Source organism: Echinops telfairi, unplaced genomic scaffold (assembly GCF_000313985.2).
Source record: "Echinops telfairi isolate 266 unplaced genomic scaffold, ASM31398v2 ScPeMD7_7469;HRSCAF=8507_0, whole genome shotgun sequence".
In the NCBI taxonomy this organism is placed as follows: Eukaryota; Metazoa; Chordata; class Mammalia; order Afrosoricida; family Tenrecidae; genus Echinops; species Echinops telfairi.
In genome coordinates, this window is record NW_022111372.1 from 88,432,668 (window position 1) to 88,458,827 (window position 26,160).

At 42.9% G+C, this 26,160-nt stretch overlaps 1 protein-coding gene and 1 long non-coding RNA gene across 2 annotated transcripts in view; one reads left to right on the top strand and one right to left on the bottom strand.

The window, feature by feature from the left end:
* Positions 1-13,523, top strand: part of LOC123521052 — a 58,373-nt gene extending 44,850 nt beyond the window's left edge. The window contains exons 2-4 of the long non-coding RNA XR_006679542.1: positions 65-176; positions 9,845-9,957; positions 11,374-13,523. This is a non-coding gene — a long non-coding RNA (uncharacterized LOC123521052). The remainder of the gene's footprint in view (positions 1-64; positions 177-9,844; positions 9,958-11,373) is intronic.
* SH3RF2 (SH3 domain containing ring finger 2) overlaps positions 1-26,160 on the bottom strand; it is a 151,790-nt gene that overhangs the window by 67,026 nt on the left and 58,604 nt on the right. The window contains exons 3-5 of the mRNA XM_004696695.2: positions 11,323-11,592; positions 7,483-7,578; positions 1,530-1,853 (exon numbers count right to left, since the gene is read on the bottom strand). Of these exons, the coding sequence (XP_004696752.1) occupies positions 1,530-1,853; positions 7,483-7,578; positions 11,323-11,592 (690 nt within the window). The remainder of the gene's footprint in view (positions 1-1,529; positions 1,854-7,482; positions 7,579-11,322; positions 11,593-26,160) is intronic.

The following is a 26,160-nucleotide window of genomic DNA, read 5'->3' on the forward strand; positions in this document are numbered from 1 at the left end:
GGCCAAATCTTGAAACCATCCAATAACCTCTGATTCCTTTTTCTTTCTTTCCCCTCTTTTCCAGGTGATGCCTAATTTGCAGTCAGAGGAAAGGATAGAGACTCTTAACTTGTGGTGCCAAAACCCTTACTGGAAAATGGGGGCCTTCATCAACATAGAGGGAAAGTCTTTAAGAGGTAGGAACCATGTCCTGGTTCCTAACACAGAGAGGAAAGCAGCTGTGAGAATTTGAGAAAGTTGCTGAAAGCATCAGTTTCCTCGTTTAGAAAGTGGGGCTCAATCTATGAATACCTAACTCACAGTCTGTGGCAAGGATGAGATGTGATCATGCATATAGAGCTCTAATACATATTATATATGGCCATACTCAGAGCCGTCAAGTTGATTCTGACTCACAGTTACTCCCATAGGACAGAGTAGAACTGCTCAGAGGATTTCCAAGTTTACATCTTTTCTTTTCTAATATAGTTTTATTGGCATAAAATTCACACATAATGCAATTCAATAGCTCAATCATATTAAGGAGAGTTATGCAATCATCACCATAATCAATTTTAGAATATTTTCTTCTTTCTTGTATTCATGGTTGTCAGCTCCCCATTTTCCACCAACCTCCCCGGCCATGCCCCTAGGTAATTATTACTCTAACTATTCTTTCTATAGATTTATCTATACTGGATTTCATATCTCGAAAAACATACAAAACAAAAACAGCAAACAAACAAAAATCCAACAACAAAGACAAAAATAAAACAGTAAAATCTCAATCAGAAGGAAAATAGAAACTATTAAAAACTGGAACACACTTAAAATGGGTAAAAAGGGAGATCAAATGATAAGGTGTTACATGTTAACCTAACTACATCTGCCACAATTGACTTTACAATGCTCTCTGTCGGACAGCCAGGCTATTCACATCCGTGGATTACGTTCACAGGGGATTCTCAGAGGCTTAATCAATGTGGGGACCCTGCACATGGATTTTGGGCTTCTTTTGTCATTTGTATTGTCAAATGGGTGTTTAGACTTTAACCTCTAATACTGTTCCCTCCTCTGGATTTGGATTTTATTGTTGATAATTCTTGGATCACACAGGCTAGTGTGCTTCTTCTGTGTGGACTTAGTTGATGCCTCACTTAGATGACGGCTTGTTTTAAGATAAGCCTTTAAGGCCCCAGCCACTAGTCTTTCTGACAGCCAGGAATCATCTGATTCCTTCATTACACTTTGTTACAGCAGTCATAATTTCAGCGATTTCTTCTGGAGGGTGAGTCTGTAAATCTTTATGGGTGCAGACTGCCTCATCTTTCTCGTGTGGAGCAGCTGGTGGTTTTCAAGTAATTAATCTTTTGGTTAGCAGCCCAACACTTAATCCACTGTGACACCTGGTTGTCTTATATATGGCAATAGTTATTGTTCATGTTTTATGGGGGTTTAACAGTTATGAAACTTCAGCTATTTCGTATGACATGATGCAAACCATTGGCCTAGATCCCAAGGTGCTGCTATCCCAGGGCTTTGTCCCTTACCTGTCCAGCGGAGCTGGGAGAAACTTCTGCTTTCTCCATGTGCTGATTGATCACAGAGGGGTTGCTGGAGCTGATAAGGACTGGGGTGCTGATCTCCACCATTTGGCGTCCTGAAGGGGAATAGACCATCCTGTTGAGCGTGTTCAAAGCTGTTGTGATGGAGAACTGCCCAGGCCCCTTCCTCCTGGACCCAGGGCCCCTTTGAAGGGTGGGCGAATTGGTTGCTTTGCCTCTGGGAGATGGGGACCCTAGAGACAGGGTTTTTGTGCGAGATAACTGACGTCCTTTGTTCTTCTCTAAGAGATGTCTTGCAGTGAGGTTTGGCTGAAAGACAAAAGGACCAATGATAACTTAGTCTTGCTGATAGACTGTGAGCAGCTAAGGTTTACCCGGGCTGGTCCGAAGCAGTGCAGATGCCACCTCCTTAATTGTTCACTCCAGGGAGAGTAGGGCATCCACTCTGTCTTGTACAATATACCCCAGAGATTTTGCAGTATCAATAAATTCTCACAACTCTTCTACAGAGCAAGTGCTATTATAAATCTCTATCACTGAGTTCTGGGTGTCCCTGGTGGTGCAAACTGGGAAGGACTTGGCTGCTAACTGAAAACGGAGCTATTCAAGTCCACTCAGAGGTGCCTTGCAAAAGGCGATCTACTTTGGAAAACCTGACACTGACAACCTTATGGAGAACAGGTCAACTTTGACACATGGAGTCAGCATGACATGGAATTGACTGGTTTGATTTTTTTTGTCTAAAGTGAAGTTCAAAAGGGTTAAAGATAAGCCAGGAATCTCTGCCCTGACCCTTTTTACCCAATAGATATCTCAACTCATTTGTTAGTCAACCCCCGACCCCACCAAACCCCCAAAGTGAGTGCCTGCCTTCTTGGTGTCTCTGCAGCCTTGCAACTGGCCATCTTTGCACTTCCACTCTGTAGTATAGTCATTTCCATGCCTTTCCGCACTGGACTGTCCGCTCTCTGAGAGAAGGGACTTTATACATGATATTCTCTGCTTTATTCCGCCTGGATGCTTAGAGAGTGTTTGCAGAATAATGAAGTTATAATTGTCATCAATTACCTTCAATAGTCACATGCCTTTCTCTGATTTAGAGATTGAAATATAGAGATAAAAGGGAGGTTGTCCATCGAAGAATGTTTCAATGGCAATGTGCAAAGGATTAAAATAGCCATGATAGCAAATTTCAAAGAAAATGCAGTTTCTGTCATAATATTGTGAAACAACTATCAAGTAAGGGAGGGGCATGTTATTTGCATTTTAAATACAAGAAAGAAAGGTCCAGAGAGGGTGGCTTATAGGCAGCAGAGTCAGCATGTAAACTAAACAACATAAGAAACATAAATACAAGACAGTAGGTGCTCTGATGGGATAGTGAAGGAGAGAAGCCGCCACTTTACATTGGATGGTCCAGAAAGACCAGCTGAGAAGGTGGCATTTAAGCTGAGACACAGGGGACAAGGAGGAGCTTGCCACATGAAGATGGGGGAAAGATGCTAGGAGGAGGAATGGTATCACCAATAGCTGGTAAGTTGATTCTGACTCATGGAGAGTCTGTGTGTCCGCACTCCTGGTGCAGGAAAAGCCTCTGACCTCTCCCAACTGTACAAGGTGGTGGGGAGAATCACCGTCAACAGTGCAAGGTTGAGTCCTATGTATTGGAGATCAGATATAGCTCCTTTCTTCAACCTTATTCCCATTTCAAAAAGCAAGGCTGAGTCCTATGTATTGGAGATCAGATATAGCTCCTTTCTTCAACCTTATTCCCATTTCAAAAAGCAATTGTCCTTCTCAGGGCACTGCCTATTTCTCTGCTAGTTTTGATAATTCATCGCAATGGTCTCAAAGAGCTCACAGACAATACTCATGATTATGAGGTTTATTCGGGATGTAACAGGTTAAAACTCAGGATCAGGAAATATGGAGGATAGAGTGTTTCAACCAGGACAGATTCTTTATAGCCATGCTTGCTGGGAAGTTCTTTAGTCCAGAGGCAGGCCACTCTGCTGGTGAGCCTTGATCTGAATGCCCCCAGCTCCGTGGGTCAGCAAGGCCAGCTCTCTTGACAAGTGCCTGGGGGCATCCCGCTTCGCCAGCCCGCTCTTGCTTTAAGGCACAGCTCATTGGATGGGTTGGCACATCCACTCTAACTTCCTTGTTGTGTGAGCCTTGATGCATCTGTATCATCTTGTGCTGGGGTTCTGGTTCTGCTGCTGCCATTTTTTCTTGCCACTGCTTCTTATGATCTTGTATCGTCTCTTTGTCTTCTGGGTCTGGAAGGTTCTCAGTGCAGGGCCCTTGTATGCAAAAAATGTGCTCTGCTCTCCTGCCTTTCTTCCTTAACATGGGATGGCTCCTTTTAAGCCTATTGGAAAGGCAAAACTTACCATTGTGAGGGTCCCATACATCTTATTTGCATGGTCCCACTCCCATATGGATTCCATGAATGTTATTTGCAATAAAAGCCAGCTTTTCAATTTCCTTGAAGGGCTACCAGTACATGGTCCATCACAATCTACTTCAATATTGTGTGAGAGCCATCAAGATTAATTCGAGGAGAGCCATATTAAGCAATTCCCTGCACCATAATGCCAGAGTAGAATTATACCTCCAGAGTAGAATTTAATTCCATAGGGATTTCCATGCTGGGTTTTCAAAAGTAGCTCCGCAGGCCTGTCTTCTGAGATGGCTCCAGTTGGACTCAAACTTCTAGTTTTTAGGTGGTAGCTGAGTGCATGAGTTAACTTGCACCAACCAGGGACTCCATAGAGGTATTATAAATTAGTCAAAAGGTCTTAAAGAGGGAAGGGGCGTAGCCTGTTTGAGAAGAAAGAGAGAGCAGGCTGGAGCAGAGGGCTGAGGAGCAGGTGGTAAGCGAGAAGGCCAGGGGGCTAGGCAAGGGCCAGATCGCTTTGCTCTCAGTGTAACAGGAAGGCTCTGGCAGGATAAAGGTAGATGAGTGATATAACCCAAGCTACCTTTTAATAAAATTTTCTACAGTTGGTCAGTTCTTGCAAACTTAAACAAATATTTAGTATCTGCCTTAGTTATTTAGTATTATTATAACAGGAAGATCACAAGTCTTTTACAAACAAATGTATTCTGACTCTGTGATTAGCAGCCCAATGCTAATCCAACAACCGTCCACGGACCATAACGATAGGGAGACCAATTAGGAGGGTACTAAAAGGGTCTAGGCAAGCCCAGAAGACATCCTGGACTCGAGACCATGTCATATATTTCCCAGAACACTTATCACTTCTTTGTTCACTGAGTCAAAGGACAATGTACACACGTCGAGTGAATGAGGAAAGCTCTTCACGGCCATTCAGAGGTATGAGAAGCAGGCCTGGTGGCACAACGAGTAAGTGCCTGGCTGCTTACTGAAAGGTTGGTGGTTCAAACAGACTCAGTGGCTCTTCAAGAGAAAGATCTGGGGATCTGCTTCCATAAAGATCACAGCCAGAAAAACTGATGGGGCAGTTCTACTCTGTCACACTGAGTCGCTATGAGCTGCATCTGATTTGGTGACATTTCACAAAACAACAACTAAGCTATAATGCAGTAAGTTCATTTTTTTCTCCCTCCACTTAATTGCTCTGACCCCCAGGTGAGGCTCCCCCTGCCCCCAGCACCACCATCTTTTCCAGCAGCATCAACAAAGGGGCCCGGTGACTGTGCGTCTCCCGTGTCCCCTGCCAATGTGATGAATAGCTCAGTTGGGAAAGCATCGTGGTTCTCTGAGATTTGTGCCCACTCATTTGCAGCAAGATCCTTGAGGTTCACTGGGCTGAGCAAAATTCAGATAACCCAGGCGGGCTCTGTTGGACAAGTGCAGACAAGAATAGGTGAACACTTGCTGTTTCTTTTATCACTTTTGTATTCAGGTGCAATTCAATAAATAAAATGATACATTAACAAGAAAAATCCTGTTTATGCCTCTCAAAGCATGTCATCTTCTTAAGACAGATTTCTTTCCTTCCAGTTGCTTGGCATGACACAGGTAGTTCAAAGCTTATTTAAAGAGTTCACAGCAAGTGCTAATCTTAATGAAATGTCTGGAGTCAAAATGTAAGTACTGCTCTAAAAAGCTCAATTTAGATTTCAAGTAATTTTTGAAAGCCAGGTTCCCAGATTAGAGCAACCACTTGATTATCTTTTCCCCTTCCTAGCAATTAGGAGAACAAATGAGGCAATGGCGAGTTTGATGATAATCTTGAGGGTTCTTGTAATCACTAATTTTAGAGGTGAAGAGGTGGAGAGAGTATTCAAACGAATAATCATTAATTGGAGACATTTTGGAAAACAGGGTTTCAGAAAGGGGTAATGAAATTGGTGGTGCCTCTTTTCTCAAAGATATGAAGAAGATTCTTGAAATAATGAAGAGGATCATGCAAATTGGAATTTGAATGAATTTGTTAAGCACATCTGTTATGGATTGAATTGTATATCCTCCCCCGTCCCCAATATATGCCAGTTTGGCTAGGCCATGATTCTCAGTATTAGGCTGTTGTTCCCCATTCTGTGATTTGATGTGATTACCTTCCATTTGGTAATGCTGTGAATCCTAATTTCTATGTCAATGAGGTAGAATCAGTGTGAGGTGGTGCATTTTCAGTTATTGCCTAATACATCCCACCCTCCCATCCTTATTCAAAGTCACATTCTTATTCATATCACACCTTGTATTTTACAAGAGATCAAAGGAGAGAAGTAAGCAGAGTGGAGGGACCTGCCTACCACCAACAAAGAAGAGCAGACAGGTCCTTGTGCTAAGAACCTTCTAACCTCAGTAAGATTTATGTCAAGAGACAATGAAACTCAGCAAGGAATGCCAGGTCCACAGATGTTGAAAGGAGACAACAGAGGGGACAGAGACAGAAAGCTTTCTCTTAGAGCTGGCACCCTCCTATCAGCCTCTTAAAGCGGTGAAAGAAAACTTCGTTTGTGAAAGCCATCTCCAGGTGAGAGATAGCAGTGAGTTGAAATAATACTCTAGGTATGAGGTACTAGTTGCAGCTGATTGATCGCCCTTAGAGAGGTCACCCTCGTTTCCAATGATCATAATTGTTCCTCCTCAACAAATGGTCCTTGACCCAGACCGTGGTTCTACCACTGACTCAGGCCCTCCAATCAGAAGGCTAGACATGATCCTTGATCACCTCTTTTCACCCCACCTGGAGGCCAGGGAGCATGCCTTTTACTGTTTCATAGCTCTCCACTGCTCGTTGTGCGTACCCCACACTTCACGACTCAACGCCACCAAACAGTTAAACAACGAATCAGCTCTGTTAAATTTATAACGACCTACTCCAAGCTGGGGTCAGCCTCTCAGTCAGGGAGGTTTGGGGCAGCAGATTGTATTATCATACTGAAGAAATCCGTAGATAGTGTAGCATATTTTATTTCTTTAAGAAGTTTTTAAAAACCACAAATGCATTTTTGCAATGCCCTTTTCAGAATACTAAATATTCACAAACAGGCCAAAGTAAATGAAAACCATCTAGAATCTCACCATCTAGCAATCCATGCTGTTAATGTTGTAAGCATATTCCTTTAATCCTTTATTTGTTTATGTATACATATATTTGTAAAACTCAGTTTATGTAGTTCAACTTTTTTTTACTTATCACTGGATCATGAACATTTTCCCATTTATATTAAATGATATTAAACATTATTCTTTAATATGATTGTCAGTAGGTATGAGAGATTGAACAATTTCCATTTCCATTAACAGAACGAAAAAGGCCCTTTCCCCCGTACTCTTGCAATGACTGGGCAATCGCATCTTTAGAGAGCTTAGTCATACTGAAGTAAACCTGATATCATATAGGAATTGCTCCCATGAATTGTTATGGCACACACACACACACACACACACACATATTCTCAGAAGAAGCTTTCCTCAAGGTGCAGAGCTGATATTTACCTCCACAAACAAGATAGGGAAGATGCCCACTTTATCTCCTAACTTGCCTTCTGCCCAATTCTCATCCACTCTGCTGATCACAGTGATGATGTCATCCTGAAAGAGAGAACGTTTCATAGTCACCATCCAGTCTCAGGTTTCAGGTGAGGAGAGCTTTCAATGGAGGTCAGCAGGGACTCCCAGATGGTATAAGGTACAAGGAATGGAATAGCCCTTCTATGATTTCCTACTAAATCTTTCTGCTAAAATGATCTTTTTTTTTTCCTGGAAAAGACAGCGTTTAAAGGTCCTCAAGGCTACATAAAACCAGACTCACTGCCATGGAGTTGATGCTGACTTACAGAGATCCTATAGGACAGGGTAGATCTGCCCTTGTGAGTCTCTGAGACTATGAGCCTTCACTGGAGCAAAAAGCTCCATCTTTCTCCCAGTTGGCAGCTGGTGTCCCTGACTGCCACAGTCCAATGGGTAGCCGTTAAGCCACCAGAGCTCCTCGAGGCTACAAGAGGTATAGACATCATTTGAAGGGTTAATGTAATCCAATGAGAAAACTTGGAAATGTTTCTAATTTTCTGTTACCAGTAGAATCAGGAAGAATCAAAATGAAAATCACAGGAAGACAAGTTTCTTTTAACTAAAAAAAGAAAGAAAGAATGTAATTCATCGAATTTTAAAGTCTTTTAAGAATTTATTCCTTTTTTTGTGTTTCAGAAAGTAAGATCTATTAATTCAACTTTTTCTTAATACAAAGGGTAAGATGTAGGCTGTAGAAACGCTAGATAATGCAGAGTAGCAAGACAAAAAAATCCATAATAGAGATAAGATCACTGTTACCACCTTGGTATATATTTTTCCCAACTTATATTCTATGAAAGCAAAACATCTGTTGTTGTTGCTGGGTGCCATTGGGTGCCATTGAGTTAATTTAGACACACGGTGACCCCATGTGACCGAAGAGAACTGCCTCTTGGAGTTTTCTATGCTGTATCTTTATAGAAGCAGATCATTAGGTCTTTTCTTGAGGAGCCGCTGGTTGGGTTTGAACCACCAATCTTTTGGTTAGCAGCCAAGTTCTTAATCAAAACATCTCTCTCTCTGGCTTGAAAAAAGTACATGGAAAACGGGAATTAAAAATAACTGAATTTTTCCATGAACCTTTTCAAATTCCATTCTGTATGTGTGTATGCACACACACATATACATATAGATTTCTAAAAAATATTTTAGAAAGTGTATACACATGCATACATAAACTACATAAATCTGAGATGTACAGGCCTATGAATGTTTACATCTGGAACCATCTACAAAGCCACCACACAGATCAAAATGGAGAACGTTGCTTTACCTGCTGTGTCCTTTCCTCCCACAGAGGAAGAGTCAGTGGGATTCAGACTCCTAGCACTCTGCGTTCATTTTGCCAGTTCTTGTACTTTATACCAATGGAGTCATGCAGGCCACACTTTTCCATACCCATACCTGTTCATCAGCCTAGACCTGGACACTCATCCACTGAGGCTTAGTATAAGTGCCAGTTCCTCAGTCTCCTGATCTGAGCCATCTCCCTCAGTGATCTAGCTTAACCCAAACTTAAATTCATTACTGCACTACACAAACTCATAGCTTGGACAATTTTTCATAGCTTATGACAATGTCTAATCATTCACATATATGGTATTACTTCCGCTGAGCTGGTGTATGTCTTGCTGCGCATATTCTCAACAAAAACAATAAAATAAAGAAAATAGGAAAAAACCTCCCATATGTTACTTCTTTACTGCCTGTCCATCCTATCAGACCCCAACTCCATGTATGTAGGACCTGGATCTATCTGTATTGATCATTTATCTATCCCCAGCATCTAACACAGTGGCTATCTTTCAAGAGGCATCCAGTAACATTTTCTTGGATGCATGCATGCATGAATAAATGAACTGTATAATACACCGGGACAGGAAGCACTAGGAAAATAGCCACATGGAGAGGAAAGACCTTGAGTGTAATTTGGGCATGTTGACTTAGGAAGACTAGAGGTTTCGGAATGAACTCTTTCCTGACCTTCTATTTTAGTTCCTAGGTTATAACTTCCTATTTACGAGCCTGTTTCTCCACGACACTGCTGGCTCTGTGGACGATGACTCATCATTTTATCCCCAGTGGCCAGGTTGCCGCAAGAATGGCTCAGTGAGTGAATGAGCATGTCGAGCGTCTCAGTTAGCGAAGAAGGCTGGCAAAGTAGATGCTGCAGTGCCGATCTTTCTTAGACTGTGTCTCCGGTGCTCAGTCTGTAAGGGCTGGCACAGAGTAAAGCCTCAAAAAAAAAAAATGTTTGTGGAAGTAAACTGACCTTCCTTTACTGTAGTCTGAGGACAAACTTTGCAGTTCAAGCTACAGCATGACCTTCCCGTGGAGTTTCACTCGGAGACGCCGGGACAATCAAGAAGATCATTGTGGCAGAACATGGAGACGAGTGAGGTGAGGTTCTTTGAAGGGATACAAAGTCATGTCTGACAGCGGTGGAATAAAGTAATCCGACAAAAGAAAAGGCCTTCCTGGGCCTTTGTAAGCCGTGCCACTCCGATATTTGTGTTCCATCACCAGTGGCCAAGAATGGAAATAATCCTAACTTTCCATGAACACATTTGAAGATTTTAGGAGTAATAAATACTAAGTCCAGAGAGTGAAAATGCTCTGCTCAATAATCATTGGGCTGCCAGCCACAAGGTGGGGCTTCTGTGAAGGGTTGCAGCATCGGAAACCCTGTGTAGGATCCCCACTGGCATTTGGTTAGCTTTACTTGCAAATGATGAAGAATCATAAAAAAGGGACAAATCTATTGAATACGCATCAAAGCACATTATATTAAGAGAGGGAGAAAATCTTACATCAACTAATTCAACTCATGTGCTTGAAAAAAATATTTTTGAGAAGCCATGCATGTATAAAGGCATAATTAGGCTATCATGTATATTTACAGTAATTTGAATACTAGGCTTACAACTAAGTAGGGTGCTGTGAATTAATGGAATTAAGTTACCCTAACTCGGTCAGCAAAAAGAAGCTTCTAGATGCTGGTGTAACAAAGAGAAAGAGCTGTGTAGTTTTATCCAGGACATTATCAAGCTGTGGTTACTATTATTATTTGTTCATCACATGCCTTATGGTGGTGACAGTGCCTCATTCTTGCTGTATTCCAGAGCCAGAAAATAAGCAACGCGTAAAAATGTTTGTAAAGTGAATGAATGAATGCATGACTGGATTGTTTATCATTGCTTAAAGGTTTAAGCATTTGTGCCAAACCCTTATCTATTATTCTTGTCAGTAGATTTATCTAGAGATTTCAAGTCTATATAGGTTGAATTTTATATACACAAATACAGACATGTACAAGAGGGTTTCAAAAAGTTAATGGGAAAATTCTCTTATCTTTTATTTCCATGTTCCACCAACTTTGTGCAGCCCTCTCATACACTCACACCAAACCAAACCAAAAGATCCAAACCTGTTGCCATTGAATTGATTCCAACTCCCGTCATCCCCATGGGTTACAAAGTAGAATGGCTCTGCGGTGTTTCTTTTTGGCTGATATCTTTCACAAAAGCCATATTGTCAGGCCTCTTTTCTGCAATGCCCCTGGGTGGGTTAGAACTGACAACCTTTAGATTGGTAGTCAAGGGAAATCCATTTGTACTACCCTGGGGCCTTCTATAGACAAATAAATATACATACACTCACAATACATATATAATCCTAAAAAGATTTAAAAACCAGCAAATATTAAACAAACAATTCCCTGTGTCCCCACAGTCTCTACGGGGTCTTCGGTGACTGGAATCTTACCTTGAGGAAAGTCAGACAATCCTGGTTCTCGCTCCGATCCCTGTTCCGCAGGTCGAAGTTGTAGAGGGCGCGGCAGAGTGGCGGCGGCTGGGGCAGTTGCTTGATGACTTGCACAGAGTTTACTGGGAAGATGCCACTGACTCCGTTGATCTCCCCCTGGTACCAGTTCTCGTCCAGCTGTCTCCGCAGGAGGACGACATCTCCCTTGTTAAACCTCAGGTCGCCGGGACTCTGCCCTCGGTAGTTGCACAAGGCTTTTGCTCGAGGCACCTGGAGTGGCACAGACCAATGACACACGCACTCTGAGAGGTCATTGGCATCGCTAACGCTGCTGCAAGTCAGAATGGACTTAATGGCAGGGAGTTGCTGCTGTTTTTTCCTGTGTAAGTTTGGTATGTGAATGGTCTCATTTACTGTACGTAGTCCTCTAAAATAGCCACTGCTATTATCTCTGATTATCAGATACAGTAAGCGAGGTAAGAGTGGTTCAACGACTTGCCTAAAGTGACACAGCTGGAAAATGGCAGCTCCAGGGCCTGAACCCGTGCTAGCTGATTCTAGGCTTTCGTTCTTATCACTATGCCCGTAGCAAGCTTTGGATGTCATAACTACGTGAACTTGAGTGAGCCATTGATGCCTTTTTGATCTGACTCCTGGCTCCATCTCTGTCCACAGTGTGACTATGCTGGAATTATTTAATCTTCCTCATGCTGTAATCCCTTCATTTATAAAATGGGCTGAGGATAGTGGTACTAAGGTTGTTGCGAAGAAGTTTATTGTTGGTGTGTCCTAGTCCACTGTGGAAGCCATGTCCTACTTCTGAGTGCCTTCTAACCTATGGGGCTCATCTTCTGGCTCTATATTAGACACTCTTCTGTTGTGATCCATAGGATTCTTCTGGCTAGTGTTCAGCAGTTGTTAGTCACACTCCCCCCACCCCCCCAACCACCAGTCTCTCTTAGTCTGGGAGCTGAAATCTATCTACTCTGGGTGACCCTACTAATATTTGAAACATTGATGGCATAGTTTCCAGCATCAAAGCAACACAAAGCTACTAAAATATGTCAAATGTTCCGATAGGTAGTGGATTCTTATTCATATGGAGAACTACTTGTGGCTCAATAATTATGTACTCAACTGCTAACTAAAATATCAGTGGTTCAATCCCACCAGCAACTCCAAGGAAGAAAAGACTTGGCAGTTTGCTTCCATAGAGATTACAGCCTAGGAAACCCGATGAGGAAATTCTACTCTGTTCTCTGGGGTTTCTCTGAGTCTGGGCTGACCTGATGGCGTATGACAACAATAACAATGATATCCATTGTTGCCTACTCCTCAGTGTTGATGGGAAACAAATTGAGATGAGAACTGTCAGAAAATAGAGATTATTATATGAGAGTGCTGTAGTATAATCTGTCTTCAGCTTTCTCTAGAAAGTGTAAATATCACAAGGAATTGGATCATTAGGAAGTTCAAATGAGACAAAGAAACAATTAGTAATCAGTCAATTAAAAAAATCATTTGTCAAATCATTTGTCTAAACTTCAATCAAGTATATTTCTTTTTTCCTATTTGTGACTGATTTTTATCCATGCAGAAATGGCCTCACTTTGGTCTTGTTCTGAGTCAATTTGGCAAATTGGAAGTTCAAACAACTTAGGTTTAATACCAACCCTTCAAGGTCATGTGGGATAGTATTTTGTTTGGTGTTTTTCTCGACATTGGTACAAAATAGTCCCGTCAGGGTGACCGTGTTGCTATTTGTAATGGAGTGCAGGGAGACATTGATTCAGCTCTCTGAGTACTTTCCAAGTCTACAATGTTCATTTAAAAAGCAACTGACTGGAGATAGAGACAAGATCTGTCCACCACTTTGCTGATGGGACGGTGGAGTGAAACTTCTCTGCTGCTCCCTACATATAGCAAGGGAGCCCAGTGACTAGACAACCACAGGAACACAGCATGTCCTTGGGAAACTCATTACCAAGTGGTCAGAGACATGTGTACTAGAAGGTTTATCACTGTGTTCTGAATAAAAAATAGTGAATTGGTTGAATCAATTTGGATACACCCATATAATGGAAAGCTATACAGTCATTAAAATCAATGATACTGACTATAATTAATATCATTGAGTTGCTGACAATACACTGTTGTAATAGAAGCTATTAAAAGCAATGATGTAAACCATGCTTTCATTACCAATGCCTATGTGTATTTTTATCTTGTGAAATGATCGTTTACAAGATATAACATCTGGGGTCTTAAAAGGTTTGAAGATAAACAAGCAGCTATCTAGCTGAGAAGCAACAAAGCCCACATGGAAAAAGCACACCAGCCTGTGTGATCATGAGATATCGATGGGATCAGGTATCAGTCATCAAAGACCCAGAATAAAAAATATCGATGTGAATGAGGAGACCCAAAGTCCATCTGTAGACATTTGGACACCGTCTCACAGAAGGGTCACAAGGAAGAGACGAGCCAGTCAAGGTGCAGTATAGCACCAAGGAAACATACAACTTTCCTCTAGTACTTTAATGCTTCCTCCCCCCACCCCCCACTATCACGACCCCAATTCTACCTTACAAATCTGGCTAGACCAGAGCATGCACATGGGTACAGATAAGAGCTGGAAATGCAGGGAATCCAAAAGAGATAAACCCCCGCAGGACCAATAGTGAGAGTAGCAATACTAGGAAGGTAAGGGGGAGGTGGGGAGAGAAAGGGCTAACAGATCACAGTGATCTATGTATAGTCCCCTCCCAGGGGGAAAGACAACAGAAAGGTGGTGAAGGGAGACATTGGTCAGTGTAAGACATGACATAAATAAGAATTTATAAATGATCAAGGGTTCATGAGAGAGGGAGGGTGGGGGAGGGGAAATGAGTTGATACTAAGGGCACAAGTGGAAGGAAATGTTTTGAAAATGGTGATGGCAACATATGTAGAAGTGTGCTGGACACAATGGATGTATATATGGATTGTGATAAGAGCTGTATGAGTCCCCAATAAAATGATTTTTAAAAAAAGAAATGATAGTTGACTATACACTGGCATTTTAAGAGTGGCTATTTCTGAGTAGTGAGAATTTCAATATTTAAAAAAAAGCTTTCCTTTGCTTACCTTAGTGCTTTATAATTTTTCTATAAAGAAATAATTATGTTACCTATTAAAGCTGTACAACAAAATGAATATGAATGAAGCCGGAAAATTGAAAGTATTTTCTTTAGGAAGAAAACAAGCCAAGCTGTTAAGGACCAGAAAAACCACACGCTTCTTAGCTGAGAATTAAGCAAATAGAGGCAGGATGGGAGCAAAGGATGCCTGAAAAATGACCCAAATGTGCTAGATTTCCAGGCTTGGGCAAACCAAGACATCATAGTTGTCCCTCCATACTCCCTGTCCGCATCTTACTGCAAAATAGTTCCATTTCTGTGTGTGTGTGAAGGGGCTTAACGCGTGTGAAGTGGCAAATGCGCTTCAAGCTTCATGAAGCCCCCTCCTCTGACCACCTGGAATCCTGGCTATGTTTTCTAATGTGGTCAATGGAATGAAGACAACTTTGAGAGAAAGATTTCCCCCTTTCGTTCCTCATCTTACTCCTCATGGGATGCAGACACGGTGGGTGGAACATAGCGGCCCTCTTGGGTGCAGGAGGCTCAGGGTTTCACCCACGTAGAGGAGGGGGCTGGGGGGCGGGGCTGTGATGCTAGTCCTCCACGGACCACCACACTTGCAGACTTGTGTCTGACAGTGAAATAAACGTCTGTCTTGCCAAATGCACTGCGATTTTGGACTTTTGAACAGAAGAGAGAGAAGAGAAGAACAAGAAGCTAAGTCGTTTTGACTTAATATAGTAAAGATCTAACTCAACCTGCCACTGTCAGGCTGGGGCAGCTACTCACAGGGCTCCTTCACTTAGAGCCCGCCAAGGTTATCAGTCTCCGTGGATGTAGGCCGTCACATCTTTCACCCTTGGGACAGAGGGTGGGCTGGGGTGATGAGAGCACCATAAAACTTCCTTGCAAGACATTGAGCCACATCAAAGAAGCAAACACAAGAAACTCCACTTTAAAGTAAAAATAAATGTAACATTGGGGCCCCAATTCACAGCTGCATCCAAGGAGCCACCACAAAAATGTGAGACCCCTGATAAGACTGGGCTGAGACCTGACCGACGCCCAAAAGCTAGCCGAGTCACCTAAAGCGTGGAGAGACCCGATAAGACTTGACTGGGATGGTGAATACGTCAAAGAGCTAGCCAAAATGTCAATTTAAACCTGTAGAGACACTGACTTTCAGAGAGCTAGGAACCAAGGAGACATCATCTCCTGCTCTCTCCAACTCTACCCGGGATGAGTCCACCGATGAGGCAATGCTGATTGGGACTATGGTGCTAGTACGAAATGTGTGAGAAGTGTTGTAATTTGCCTTTATGCTCATAGTCGTTATTCTGCCTTTATGCTCATAGTTGTTACTCTGCCCTTATGCTCATAGTTGTTTGCCCTTAGTAGTTTGAGTAATATTTTAGATTGTTTGGTGTGTGTTTGCAGTGAATAAACCGAGCATTCGAAAATGTCTAAGAGCATCAAGTAATGATTGATCGTGCCGCTCAGGACATGGGGTTGCCGATTTCAGTTTCTCCTCCGCAGCACTCACCCCTGGGCCGTAGAACTCCTTCATACTATCAATAGCTAATATTTATCGAATGCTTTCTCCTATGTCTTATTTTACTTTTTTAATTCTCTCAACAACCTTTGAAATGTGTACCGTTTCCAATACTATTTTTCAGGTTAGAAAATTGGGGCTCAGAGAGGTTAAAAAGTCATTTGAGTTCATGAAACTAACAAGTGGTGGTGTTAGAATTTGAATTCAGCTCTGTCTGTCCCCAAGATCAAACTCTTAAACACTAACATATCAGTGTTTTTCAAATGACACCTGGGGTTAGCTGCATCAGAATTCTGGAAGATGTTAAAACATGTAGAAGGTTCCTGAACTTCATTTCTTCTTCTTTTCCAATCATTTTATTGGGGGCTCGTACAGCTCTTATCACAATCCCTCCATCCCTCCATTGTGTCAAGCACATTTGTACATATGTTGCCATCATCATTCTCAAAACATGTTCTTTCTACTTGAGCCCTTGGTGTCATCTCATTGTTGACCTATTTGGTCACCATGTTTTCGAGGTGGATTCAAACAGCTGCATTTCTCTCAAGCTTCTCCACCATCCAGGCTTGATGCTACTTGTCTGAGGTAGACCTTGATCTAAGTCAACTGTGGGCAACGGCATTTTTAATAAAAGTTTTTGTAGGTGGCTAACATGCTTTCTTCCTTGTCTTTCTGGAAGACAGTCCACTGCAATATACACTTTCTAATTAAAATGGCTACAGAGCAAATAGTTTAAATGAAAAATGCATAAGACGCTAACATTTCTTTGAAGCCTAAACTTTGAAGCCCGAGATAGTCCTAATTGCATGACCAGCTTCATTCCCCACCCCTCCATCTCTCCTCAGTAGAGGGAAATATTATGAAAGTGAATTGTGAATTCTACTTTTAACATGAACACCATTTTCCTCTTTATTTTATGAACCCTTTCGTGGTTCTGTGAGTTTGTCATGCCTGCTCACAGAAAACATTGGCTTCCCTGTTGGAGAGGAAATGAGAGATAGGGAAAGGTGCAGAGTGATTGATCGCCTCAAACGGAAAGGGAAGACTCTCTCCTCCTGCCCTCGAGTCCATTCCTACTCATAGTGACCCTTTAAGACAGGTAGAACTGCCCCTCTGATCTCTGATACTGCAACTCGTTAAGGGAATAGAAAGCCTCATATTTCTCATTCTGAGTGGCTGGTGGCTTTGAACTGCTAACCTTGCAGTTAGCAGCCCAATGCGTTCCCACTCCCCTACCAGGTGTCCTTGAAAGGGAAGGGAATGAGCACTTCCATGCAGTATCTCCCTCATATGATCTCAAACCCCATGAAGTAGGTGATGAAGAAGCAGATATTCTGAGGTGCATGGATAATACAGGGTAGACCTCAGATTTGATCTAGGCTCCCTTGATCTCAAAGCCCTGGTGCCTCGGCCACCCTTCATTGTCTCCTGGCCTGCTGAGGCTCCCTAGGATGCTTTCCCACCACACAGCTTACTTGGGGCTCTGTTTTGTAATCAACATCTGAGAAGAGGGAGAAAGCAATCTGCTTGCTGCTGGCTGCATTAGCATGAATTATTGAATGCCTCAGTCCTCTCATAAAAGTTAAGCACCTGAAGAGACTTAGCTGCTTGATTCTATCCGGTCCTCAAAAATTGTACTGTCAAAGGAAAATGATTCCAAATCCCACATCAGCTACCACCAGCTGTATTGTTGGCAACAGCTTTGATCACTCTGAATTATTTTCTGTCTCTAAAGGTGTTTGCAGCATGGAGATCAAGTGGGGTGCAGGGTCTTACCATCAGATCATCCTAAACTCCTTTTTTCCTGGTGTTCCTCAGAAATACAGATAATCCAATTAGTCTTGTGTATGCTAAAAAACGGTCTCACTTTCTCTGATATCCCAAAGGCCTTAGACTTTATTCTCCTGTGATTTGTCTCTTCCGAGAAACACTGGAGAGCCATGCTTTCGATGGAGTAATAATTCATAGACTGGGCACAAGGATACAAGACGTACAAAGATATTCAGAGTAAAACTGTGCTGTTGATTTGTCAAGCATCCCACTCTCTGGGGACCCACCTACTTCACGCTCCATCTTCTGCTGAAGATGACAGATTCTGATGGGAACGTCATTCACTCTCATTGCACCACTTGCTCAGGGGCAAGTGCCCCAGACAAACCAGTTGGAGTTCCCACCCGCCCCCCTTTCCTCCCACTCCCTGACATAGAGATGGGCACAGGGACAGGCAAGTAACCTAGTCAGGTTCCATGAAAATCCTCCCTGAGATTTGATACATAAATACTGGGAAATCGAGTACTTTTACTTTTGCATCATGAACCTTAAGACTGTAGACTTTGATGTTTCCCAGGCAAGAGATCCACTTCCTGAATAAAGCCACAGAGAGAAGCGGTGCTGTCGCTGTGGTGAGACAGGTAAATGAATAGAAAAGAGCCTTGACAAATGTTGACCCACTAAGTCCAGTTGTGCTGCAAACATACCAAGTTCAGTTAGATAATATCGCTAATGTATTGATCATTGCTTAAACTTTTGGAAGTTCAATTCGGAAACTGAACACGTCACAGCAACAAAACTCTAGAAACTGCAGGGGGTCTAGCTGCCAAAGGACTCGAGCTTATTTCCCATTTGAAATGAATGGAGAAAGGACGTGGGTCGGTCAGAGGATTAGAGAAAAGGAACCCCGTGGGGCAGAATCCCAACAGTGATATGTACAAGGGAAATTGCTGATCTGAGGAGAGAAACCTACTGCATGAAGAGTTCACCACCATTCACGATGACACTTCCCACTTGCTCAGAAAAGGGTTGGCCTGGTTCTCTGTACTCTGGAGGCTAAAATCAACAGGCTGAGCAAGAGGCGTACTTCCTTTGAACTGGTTATGATATTGCCAATCACTGGAATCGTGCCCCAAAGAGCTGGTTTTTGCTCGTCATCATTTACCAGGCTTGGTTGAAGAATCAGTGCCTGAAGCATGGCGGTAGCTCTGTCCCTGAGCTCTGGACCAAAAGACAAAAGAGAACATAGAACAAACCCTGTGCTATCGAGTTGATTCTGACTCAGATGACCCTATAGGACAGAGTAGAACTGACCCATTGGGTTTCTATAGCTGCAGTGGTTATGGAGAAGTATTGTATTGGGAGAGTTTGCTGTAAATATCTCTTTAAAGTGTTAAAGAGCAAAGATATTAGTTTGAGGACTAAGGTGTACCGGACCTAGGCCATGGCATTTTCTGTCACCCTCATATGCATGTGAGAGCTGGGCAGTGAATAAGGAAAACTGAATAAAGAAGACAGAATGGGAAGACAATTGGTGCATTTCAGTTATGGTGTTGGTGGAGAATATTCAAAGTATCACAGGCTGCCAGAAGAGATACATCTGTCTTAGGAAGTACAGCCAGGCTGTACACCGTCTGATGCATTTTGGGCATATTATGAACAGGCTCCCTGGAAAAGGCCAGAGTAGAGGGTCGGCAATAAAGAGGAGTATGTCAATGAGATGGACTGACATCATGGCTGCAAACTGCGCTCAAACTTGACAATCATCGTGAGAAGGTTGTAGAACCAGGCAATGCTATGCTTTATTGGCATGAACTGGGTCAAAGACAGTTTGATCATATTTTCCAAATTGCCACACATTTTAACGAGTTGTTGTTACACACCTATAAGCAAAAAGAATTTTATGGTTAAACAATCAATTGATCAGTTTCTGGGTGATATCTACTCGGGCACACTGAGCCAGACATCCACAGGCCAGCATCCAGCAACAGCGCTGGTTGACAATGGACTGCTCAGACCCACCCAGAGGCACCTCGGAAGACAGGCCTGGGGATCGGCTTCCAACAGGACAGAGCGTTGAGAACTCTATGGAACATTCTACGCTGCATTCATGTCGTTGTCAGTAGTCAGAAGTTGTCGGAACAACTTCTTATAACTAACCCCCCCCCCCCCCCCCCCCCCGCAAAAAAAAAGCTCAGAGGACATTGAGTTAAAAAAAGTGATACCATTTTCTTTCCTGTGTGACTCACCAGAAGCTTTATTCCATGAATGTTATTTGTGTGTTGAGTCATTTTGCAGGATTAGCAAAACCTGCTCTGGGAATGCTGGGTAAGGTAAAGACGAGTCCCAAGGTGATTTCACTCTGCTGGGGAGGCTAGGAGTCAGCTAATTGTCTTTCATATTAACTTTCTAGTTTCTTCTTGACCAACCGAACCACCCTCCCTCCCTCACTAATGCTGATAATCCTTTTGGAGGAGATGGGGAGTGGGAGATGAAGCGTATATTAGAATGTACTGACTGGAAGACCTCTCCTTTCAGCACACACTCAACTGGATCAGGTCTTGGTGAATCCCTGACCATCTGCGACTTGGGGACTTGAGGAGCTAGAGACCAGCAAAAGGCCCTCAAGTGTCGTGATCTTTCCATGTGGAAACTCTGGAATCTAGAGCATTCAATTTGGAGACTAGTCATAGGTGACGCTCACCCCTGTTTCTTTTTTTGCTGAAAACTTTCCTTGCTAGAGGGAGGAACTAGGGTGCAATAGGTAATACGGATGTCAGGGTGAGTATGATGTGGGTTTGCATTCTGCTTTTTATTCCTTATCTAAATAATTTTGCCTTCTTAATTCTTGGTTTAGTCAATCCACAAAATCGGGCAAATACTAGTAACTTCCCATGCCATCAAGGACTAACAGAGAACAGTGTGGCCTATCAAAATTTAAATAATTCTAAAGGCTCTGGTCTTTGACCTGTTCTTGGAAGATAACCCCTAACCCCCTGGAATGTCCTGCCTGATAAACGTGTTTTTGTTTATTTGGTGGCCTTGGACCACGATAGAGAGTCTGTTTTAGCTAAGTGCTCTGTGCTTGGGACCTCAGGCTATGCAGTATCAGCTTGGCTTTCATAGAGACTCAGGTCAGTCATGTGGGTGGTCAGTCACCCAGGTCTACATGAGCAATTCCCAATGCAAACCCTGGACACCAGGGCCCAGGTAACTTCCTCTGTGGCAATGCTTCCTGCATGTTTTCACACAGAGCTGCTGAGAGCACTTTCACATGACTCCTCTAGGAGATGACAACTGGAAGCTTGCACCCCATTTCCCCTGGACCCTGCCCTACGTGCCTTTTCCAGTTGCTGACTTTCAACTACATCCTTTTCTGTAATTAACCACAACCACGATTACAGCATCCTTGCTGAGTTCTGTGAGCTCTTCTAGCAAATCATTGAACCTGAAGGTGGCTGGGGGATCCCTGAACACATGCCCCCTTGGGGTTTGTTGAAAGGAGATAAATCACATAGGTTTTTGCACCTGACAAAAAAATAAGTCTTCAATAATTGAGGATACTTATACATTTTTTGCAAAGGAGGAAAGAAGAGTAATTACGGTTACACCTTCTGACCTTAATTATCCAACCCTACTTGTTATTTCTTCATTCTTTTTTCTTAAGTGTCAACTATGAAAACATAATACTAAGTCTTTCATAGAGTTTTAATTTAATTGGGGAAACAAATAGCAAATTTACAAACACAAAGTAAATATATAATCACAAATTGGGATAAATGCAACGGAGGTAAAGAATAGAGAGAGAGTTACTGAAAGATGGTAGGGTTACCAGTAGAAGGAAGGTTCTTATTGTTCTTATTATTGATCCTATATCTAGATTTTTTTCTGCTTTGAAGTTACTATCATGTAGCTCTCTTTACTTTGTTCTCTTTAGGCTTTTGTCTCTGTTCTATCTCTTTTCCAGTCCAAAGAAGAGAGTTGGGACATTACGACTCTGTGACCCTGTATTAGTCTAGGTACTTTGGAGAAACAAATCCACAGCAACTCACGTATAAGAGAGTTTTATGCAAAGAAAATGTGCATCACGAAAACATCCCAACCCAATGCTGCCCAAGCCCACAAGTCCAACATTAACCCATACCCAACACCAGTCCACAAAGTCCTTCACCTCACAAAACAGAGGCAATAATGCCGACTGCAGGAGGAAAGCTGAGTCAGTGAACGAACAAGCATCTCAGCACTAGCAGGGGTCTCCACACAGCTGCTCCAGCACCCAGGGCTGCATCGGGATAGATCCATGCGGCTTCTTCTTGGGGATGTCTTGTAGGAAATCCATCTTGCAAGCTGAAGCAGGGAACTGCTAAGGCAGCTGCACCCGATGCAACCATCACAAAACAAGAGACCTGAGAACTAGAAAGGCGAGGCTTCACCACCCATTTATCCCTCCGCCTTTCAACCAGCCCCACATGTGATTATCGGCCAGGCTGGCACAATTAACTAACTTAGACCCCCTGCCACCCCCTTACTTGGAGCCAGTGGGTGGCCTTCCTTCCTTCTTCCCTTAAAAGCATTCATCAGGCACCCAGGATTTCCAGGCTTCTTTTCCCTGGTTCTCAAAACAAAACCAAACACCAAGGGAATCAGGAGTTGGGGCTGAGAAAGAGCTGTTCACAACAAGCAGTCTCTTTTTAGGGTCACCATTAGTATCTTATTTCCCCCTCGAAATTGCTCTTCAAGATTGCTTTGGGGTGATTGATTTTCCCCATCATGGGATATAATCCCAGATCTGTTCATAGGCATATGTACATCTCCTAATATAAGTTGGTCCTCGGTAAATGATTTGTAATTGGATTCAAAAAGGGCTGGAAGACAGGTCTTAGAGAACGATGTTCAGTGGGGTGGCACTGAACGTTCCTCAGGAAGCCAAAACATTTCTGTGGCTATCTCTTCTTCCAGGAGGGCACAGGGCATCTATGCAAAGGCATGGAAGGTCAAGGAGAGAAGCCATCCCACTCGGCTGGCCAAGGAGGAAATTTTGCTCTCTTCTACGATCTTAATTTCCAGCATGTACTTTTCCAATAGGAATGGCACCTAGTGGATGAACCATTTCCCAGATGGCTGGAGAAACGGAGCCAATTTTGCCATGCAGAGTGTGAGAAGATGAGTCAATGTAGTGCTCCCACCACCAGGTCTCCCTGGCTTAGAAAATCAATCAATCAATCAATCAATCAATCAATCAATCAATCGGGGTCTTTCCCTCACTTTCATCTCCACGTGGAGGTGTCTGGTGCTGAAGAAGTAAAGACCAGTGAGGCCGTGACCAGGCCACTCACAGGAGGGCTCTCATCATGGGTTAGCAATTTGGTCTGAGGGCTGGAGAGATGGCCTTGCAATCTAGGTCACCACTCACAAACTTGTATCCTTGGGTGAATTACTGAACGAATCTCCCCAGACATCACTTTAGCAGCAAAGCAAATGAGGTGATTTTTACCATCCCTTCCAATGCACAAGATAACAGGATATATTAAAGTGAATAATGAAAGCTTTAGGAATATCTTTAAAATATCCCAGAATAGAGGTAATGGCTTTGAGATGAAACCAAATTGGCAAAATGTTGATCACTGCTGAAAATGAGTCTCGAGTAGCAGGCAGTTCATTATATTATTTTCTCTACTTTTTTCTTTTGCCTTCCATGTGCATGTGGTTCTTTATAGAACTGCCAGTGATGTAAGGGTGCTACCCGTGTGACAGGCCTTTATGGAGAGGAATAAATTGACTGCAAATGCTCCCCAATCCTTGGGGAAAGTGACTTTGAAGAGGAGAGTGTAAATGGCTGGGCTCGTCCTCGATTGTAAAAAAGTATATCTTGATTTCAAATGGCCGAGATCTTAGTTAGTCTCCGGACTTTAAAGCCTGGAGGGTGTGTAAGTGCCTATTTGCCCTCCAATTTGTGATGACGAAGGCAAAAGAATGACTTGAGCGCTGGTCATGGAACCAAGCCTTGGGGAAGTCAAATTCTTCACTGAGCTCAGTATTTTTTCCCCATCAAGACATTTTGCAAATTTTCAGTGAGTCTGAATCTTCTCAATAAAAATTCAGAGTGTTTCTCTCCTGTGTGCCAAATAAAGCACTTCTGACCTTGGAGAAAGAGCACCCGTCCTACCTGGGGTGCTGGACCCCATGGAAGGAGGGTGTGGCTGTACGTCAGTGAGATGCTAAAGCACCACATGTCATCCGTCCTGCTGGGTTTTGGGCCATTTGTTTCCACATAAAACCTGAATTTATGGAAAAACTCCCAGAGGCCCTGAGAGATGCACTTCATACGCTCTCTATCACAGCACTCATCACATTGCATTGTAATTGCTGGCTTGTTTGTTTGTCTGCCCAGCAGATCGAGAGTCCTGCAGCAGGAGGATCTGGCAGTTATTCATTTCTATGCCCTCAGCACCTGGCAAAGTGATGCTATCGTCTCACTCACTCAGCACAAATGTCCCGAGTGCCTACAATAAAGGAGACGGACACACTCCTTGTCTTAATGGACATTATATTTGAGCAGCGCATAGTAATCATTCCATAAAGATTTGTGAAATGAATAAATAAATAAATACATATCCAGTAACACCATACCACACCAACCCAACCCCAAATTTTGATATTTTGTCTGCTGCTTGGAATGACACTCTAACATGCCCAAATAGTTGCCCGCCCCTATAAAACACTGCAAATATAATTTCCCAGGTCACCCTTGAGAAAGGCCCAATCATTTCAGACTACATTGGCGCTTTATTCTCATCGCGGTAGTTCCAATGGGTACCTGCCTTGGATGGTCTCACTGTTGGAAGACTTTCTCTTTCCCACATGTCCTCTGTACCAGCAGTGTAATCTCCCCTGCAGGCAACCATGGTGAGTGACAAAAAATGCCAGCTGGCAGCTCCAGGAGAGGGAGCGGGAGGGACCAAGGAGGTATCTTTTTCCGCCTATTCAGAACATTGGAACCTGATTTATCGCTGGCCACATGAGCCAAAGAAAGCAGCTCGACAGCTGTTGATCTGAGAAGCTCCAAGCTCATTTCCAAGAGCAGGGTGCCATTGACACTCTTTTGGCACAAATGGGAATGGATTGGCATGAAGGAGTGGCTCTCTTGTTCTCTCTTCTAAGGACCACCTTTGGGTGGGTCTGCTGCAGATGGCAGAAACAGGACTAGAGTGATTCTTTCAAAGACTTGCCAAAATCTCTTTTGCTTATGGTTGTGGGTGTATATGCCTTAATAATTGCTGGCAAATCAGCTCTCAAAAGAAAAAGAGAGAAAGAAATGAAAGAAGGAACGAAGATAAAAAAACAAGCAAGTGAGAAGAAATTTAAAATAGAGAAAAAGAAAGGGATAAGAGAGGCCCCTCTTCAATATGTGGCGCTGGAAAAAATGGATATCTACCTGCAGAAAAATGGAGCACGACCCTCACCTCACTCCATGCACAAGAGTGAGCTCAAGGTGGATCTCAGACCTTGAAGTAAAACCCCAAACTATTAGGGTTATCAATGAGGGAATTGGGACCAACTTGAGAACTTTGGCACAGGGAATACATAAACTATCAGAAATAAGAGAAGGACACAAACACAGAGGAGGCACAAATTGACAAGTGGGATATACTGAAGATAAATCACCTGTGTACATAGAAAGAATTCACCAAGAGAGTAATAAGAGAGTCCATAGACTCTGGGAAAACATCTTTAGCAATGACACATCAGATAAAGGACTTATTACTAAAATCTACAATACTCTGCTAGCTTCCAAAAAGAAAAAAAATAACTAATTGCCCACTGAGGAGGTGGGCAAAGGACCTGAACAGAAGTTTCACAGTGGCAGAAATCCGAATGGCCAATAAACATATGAGGAAATGTTCCCAATCTTTAGCCATAAGAGAAACGCAAATGAAAACAACAATGCGATACCACTTAACACCCTCAAAGATAGCCCAATTCAAAAAATGAGAAAGCAACAAGTGTTGGAGGGGCTGAGGGGAGACAGGAACTCTCATCCACTGTTGGTGGACCTGTAAGTATGTACAGCCACTATGGAAAATTGATCTGGAGATATCTAACACAGATAGAAATTGAGCTACCAGATGACCTAGCAATCCCCCTACTGAGCATATACCCAGAAGAGGCAAGAAACAAACCAGGGCCAGACTTCTGTACTCCAATGTTCATTGTGGCACAGTTCACAATTGCAAGGAGTTGGAAAAAACCCAAATTTCCATCAACTGACAAGTGGATTAAAAAGCTATGGTATATACATACAATGGAGTATTACGCATCGCTAAAAAGCAGTGGTGAACACATGAAGCATATTGCCGCATGGGAATAACTGGAGGAAATCATGCTAAGTGAAGTAAG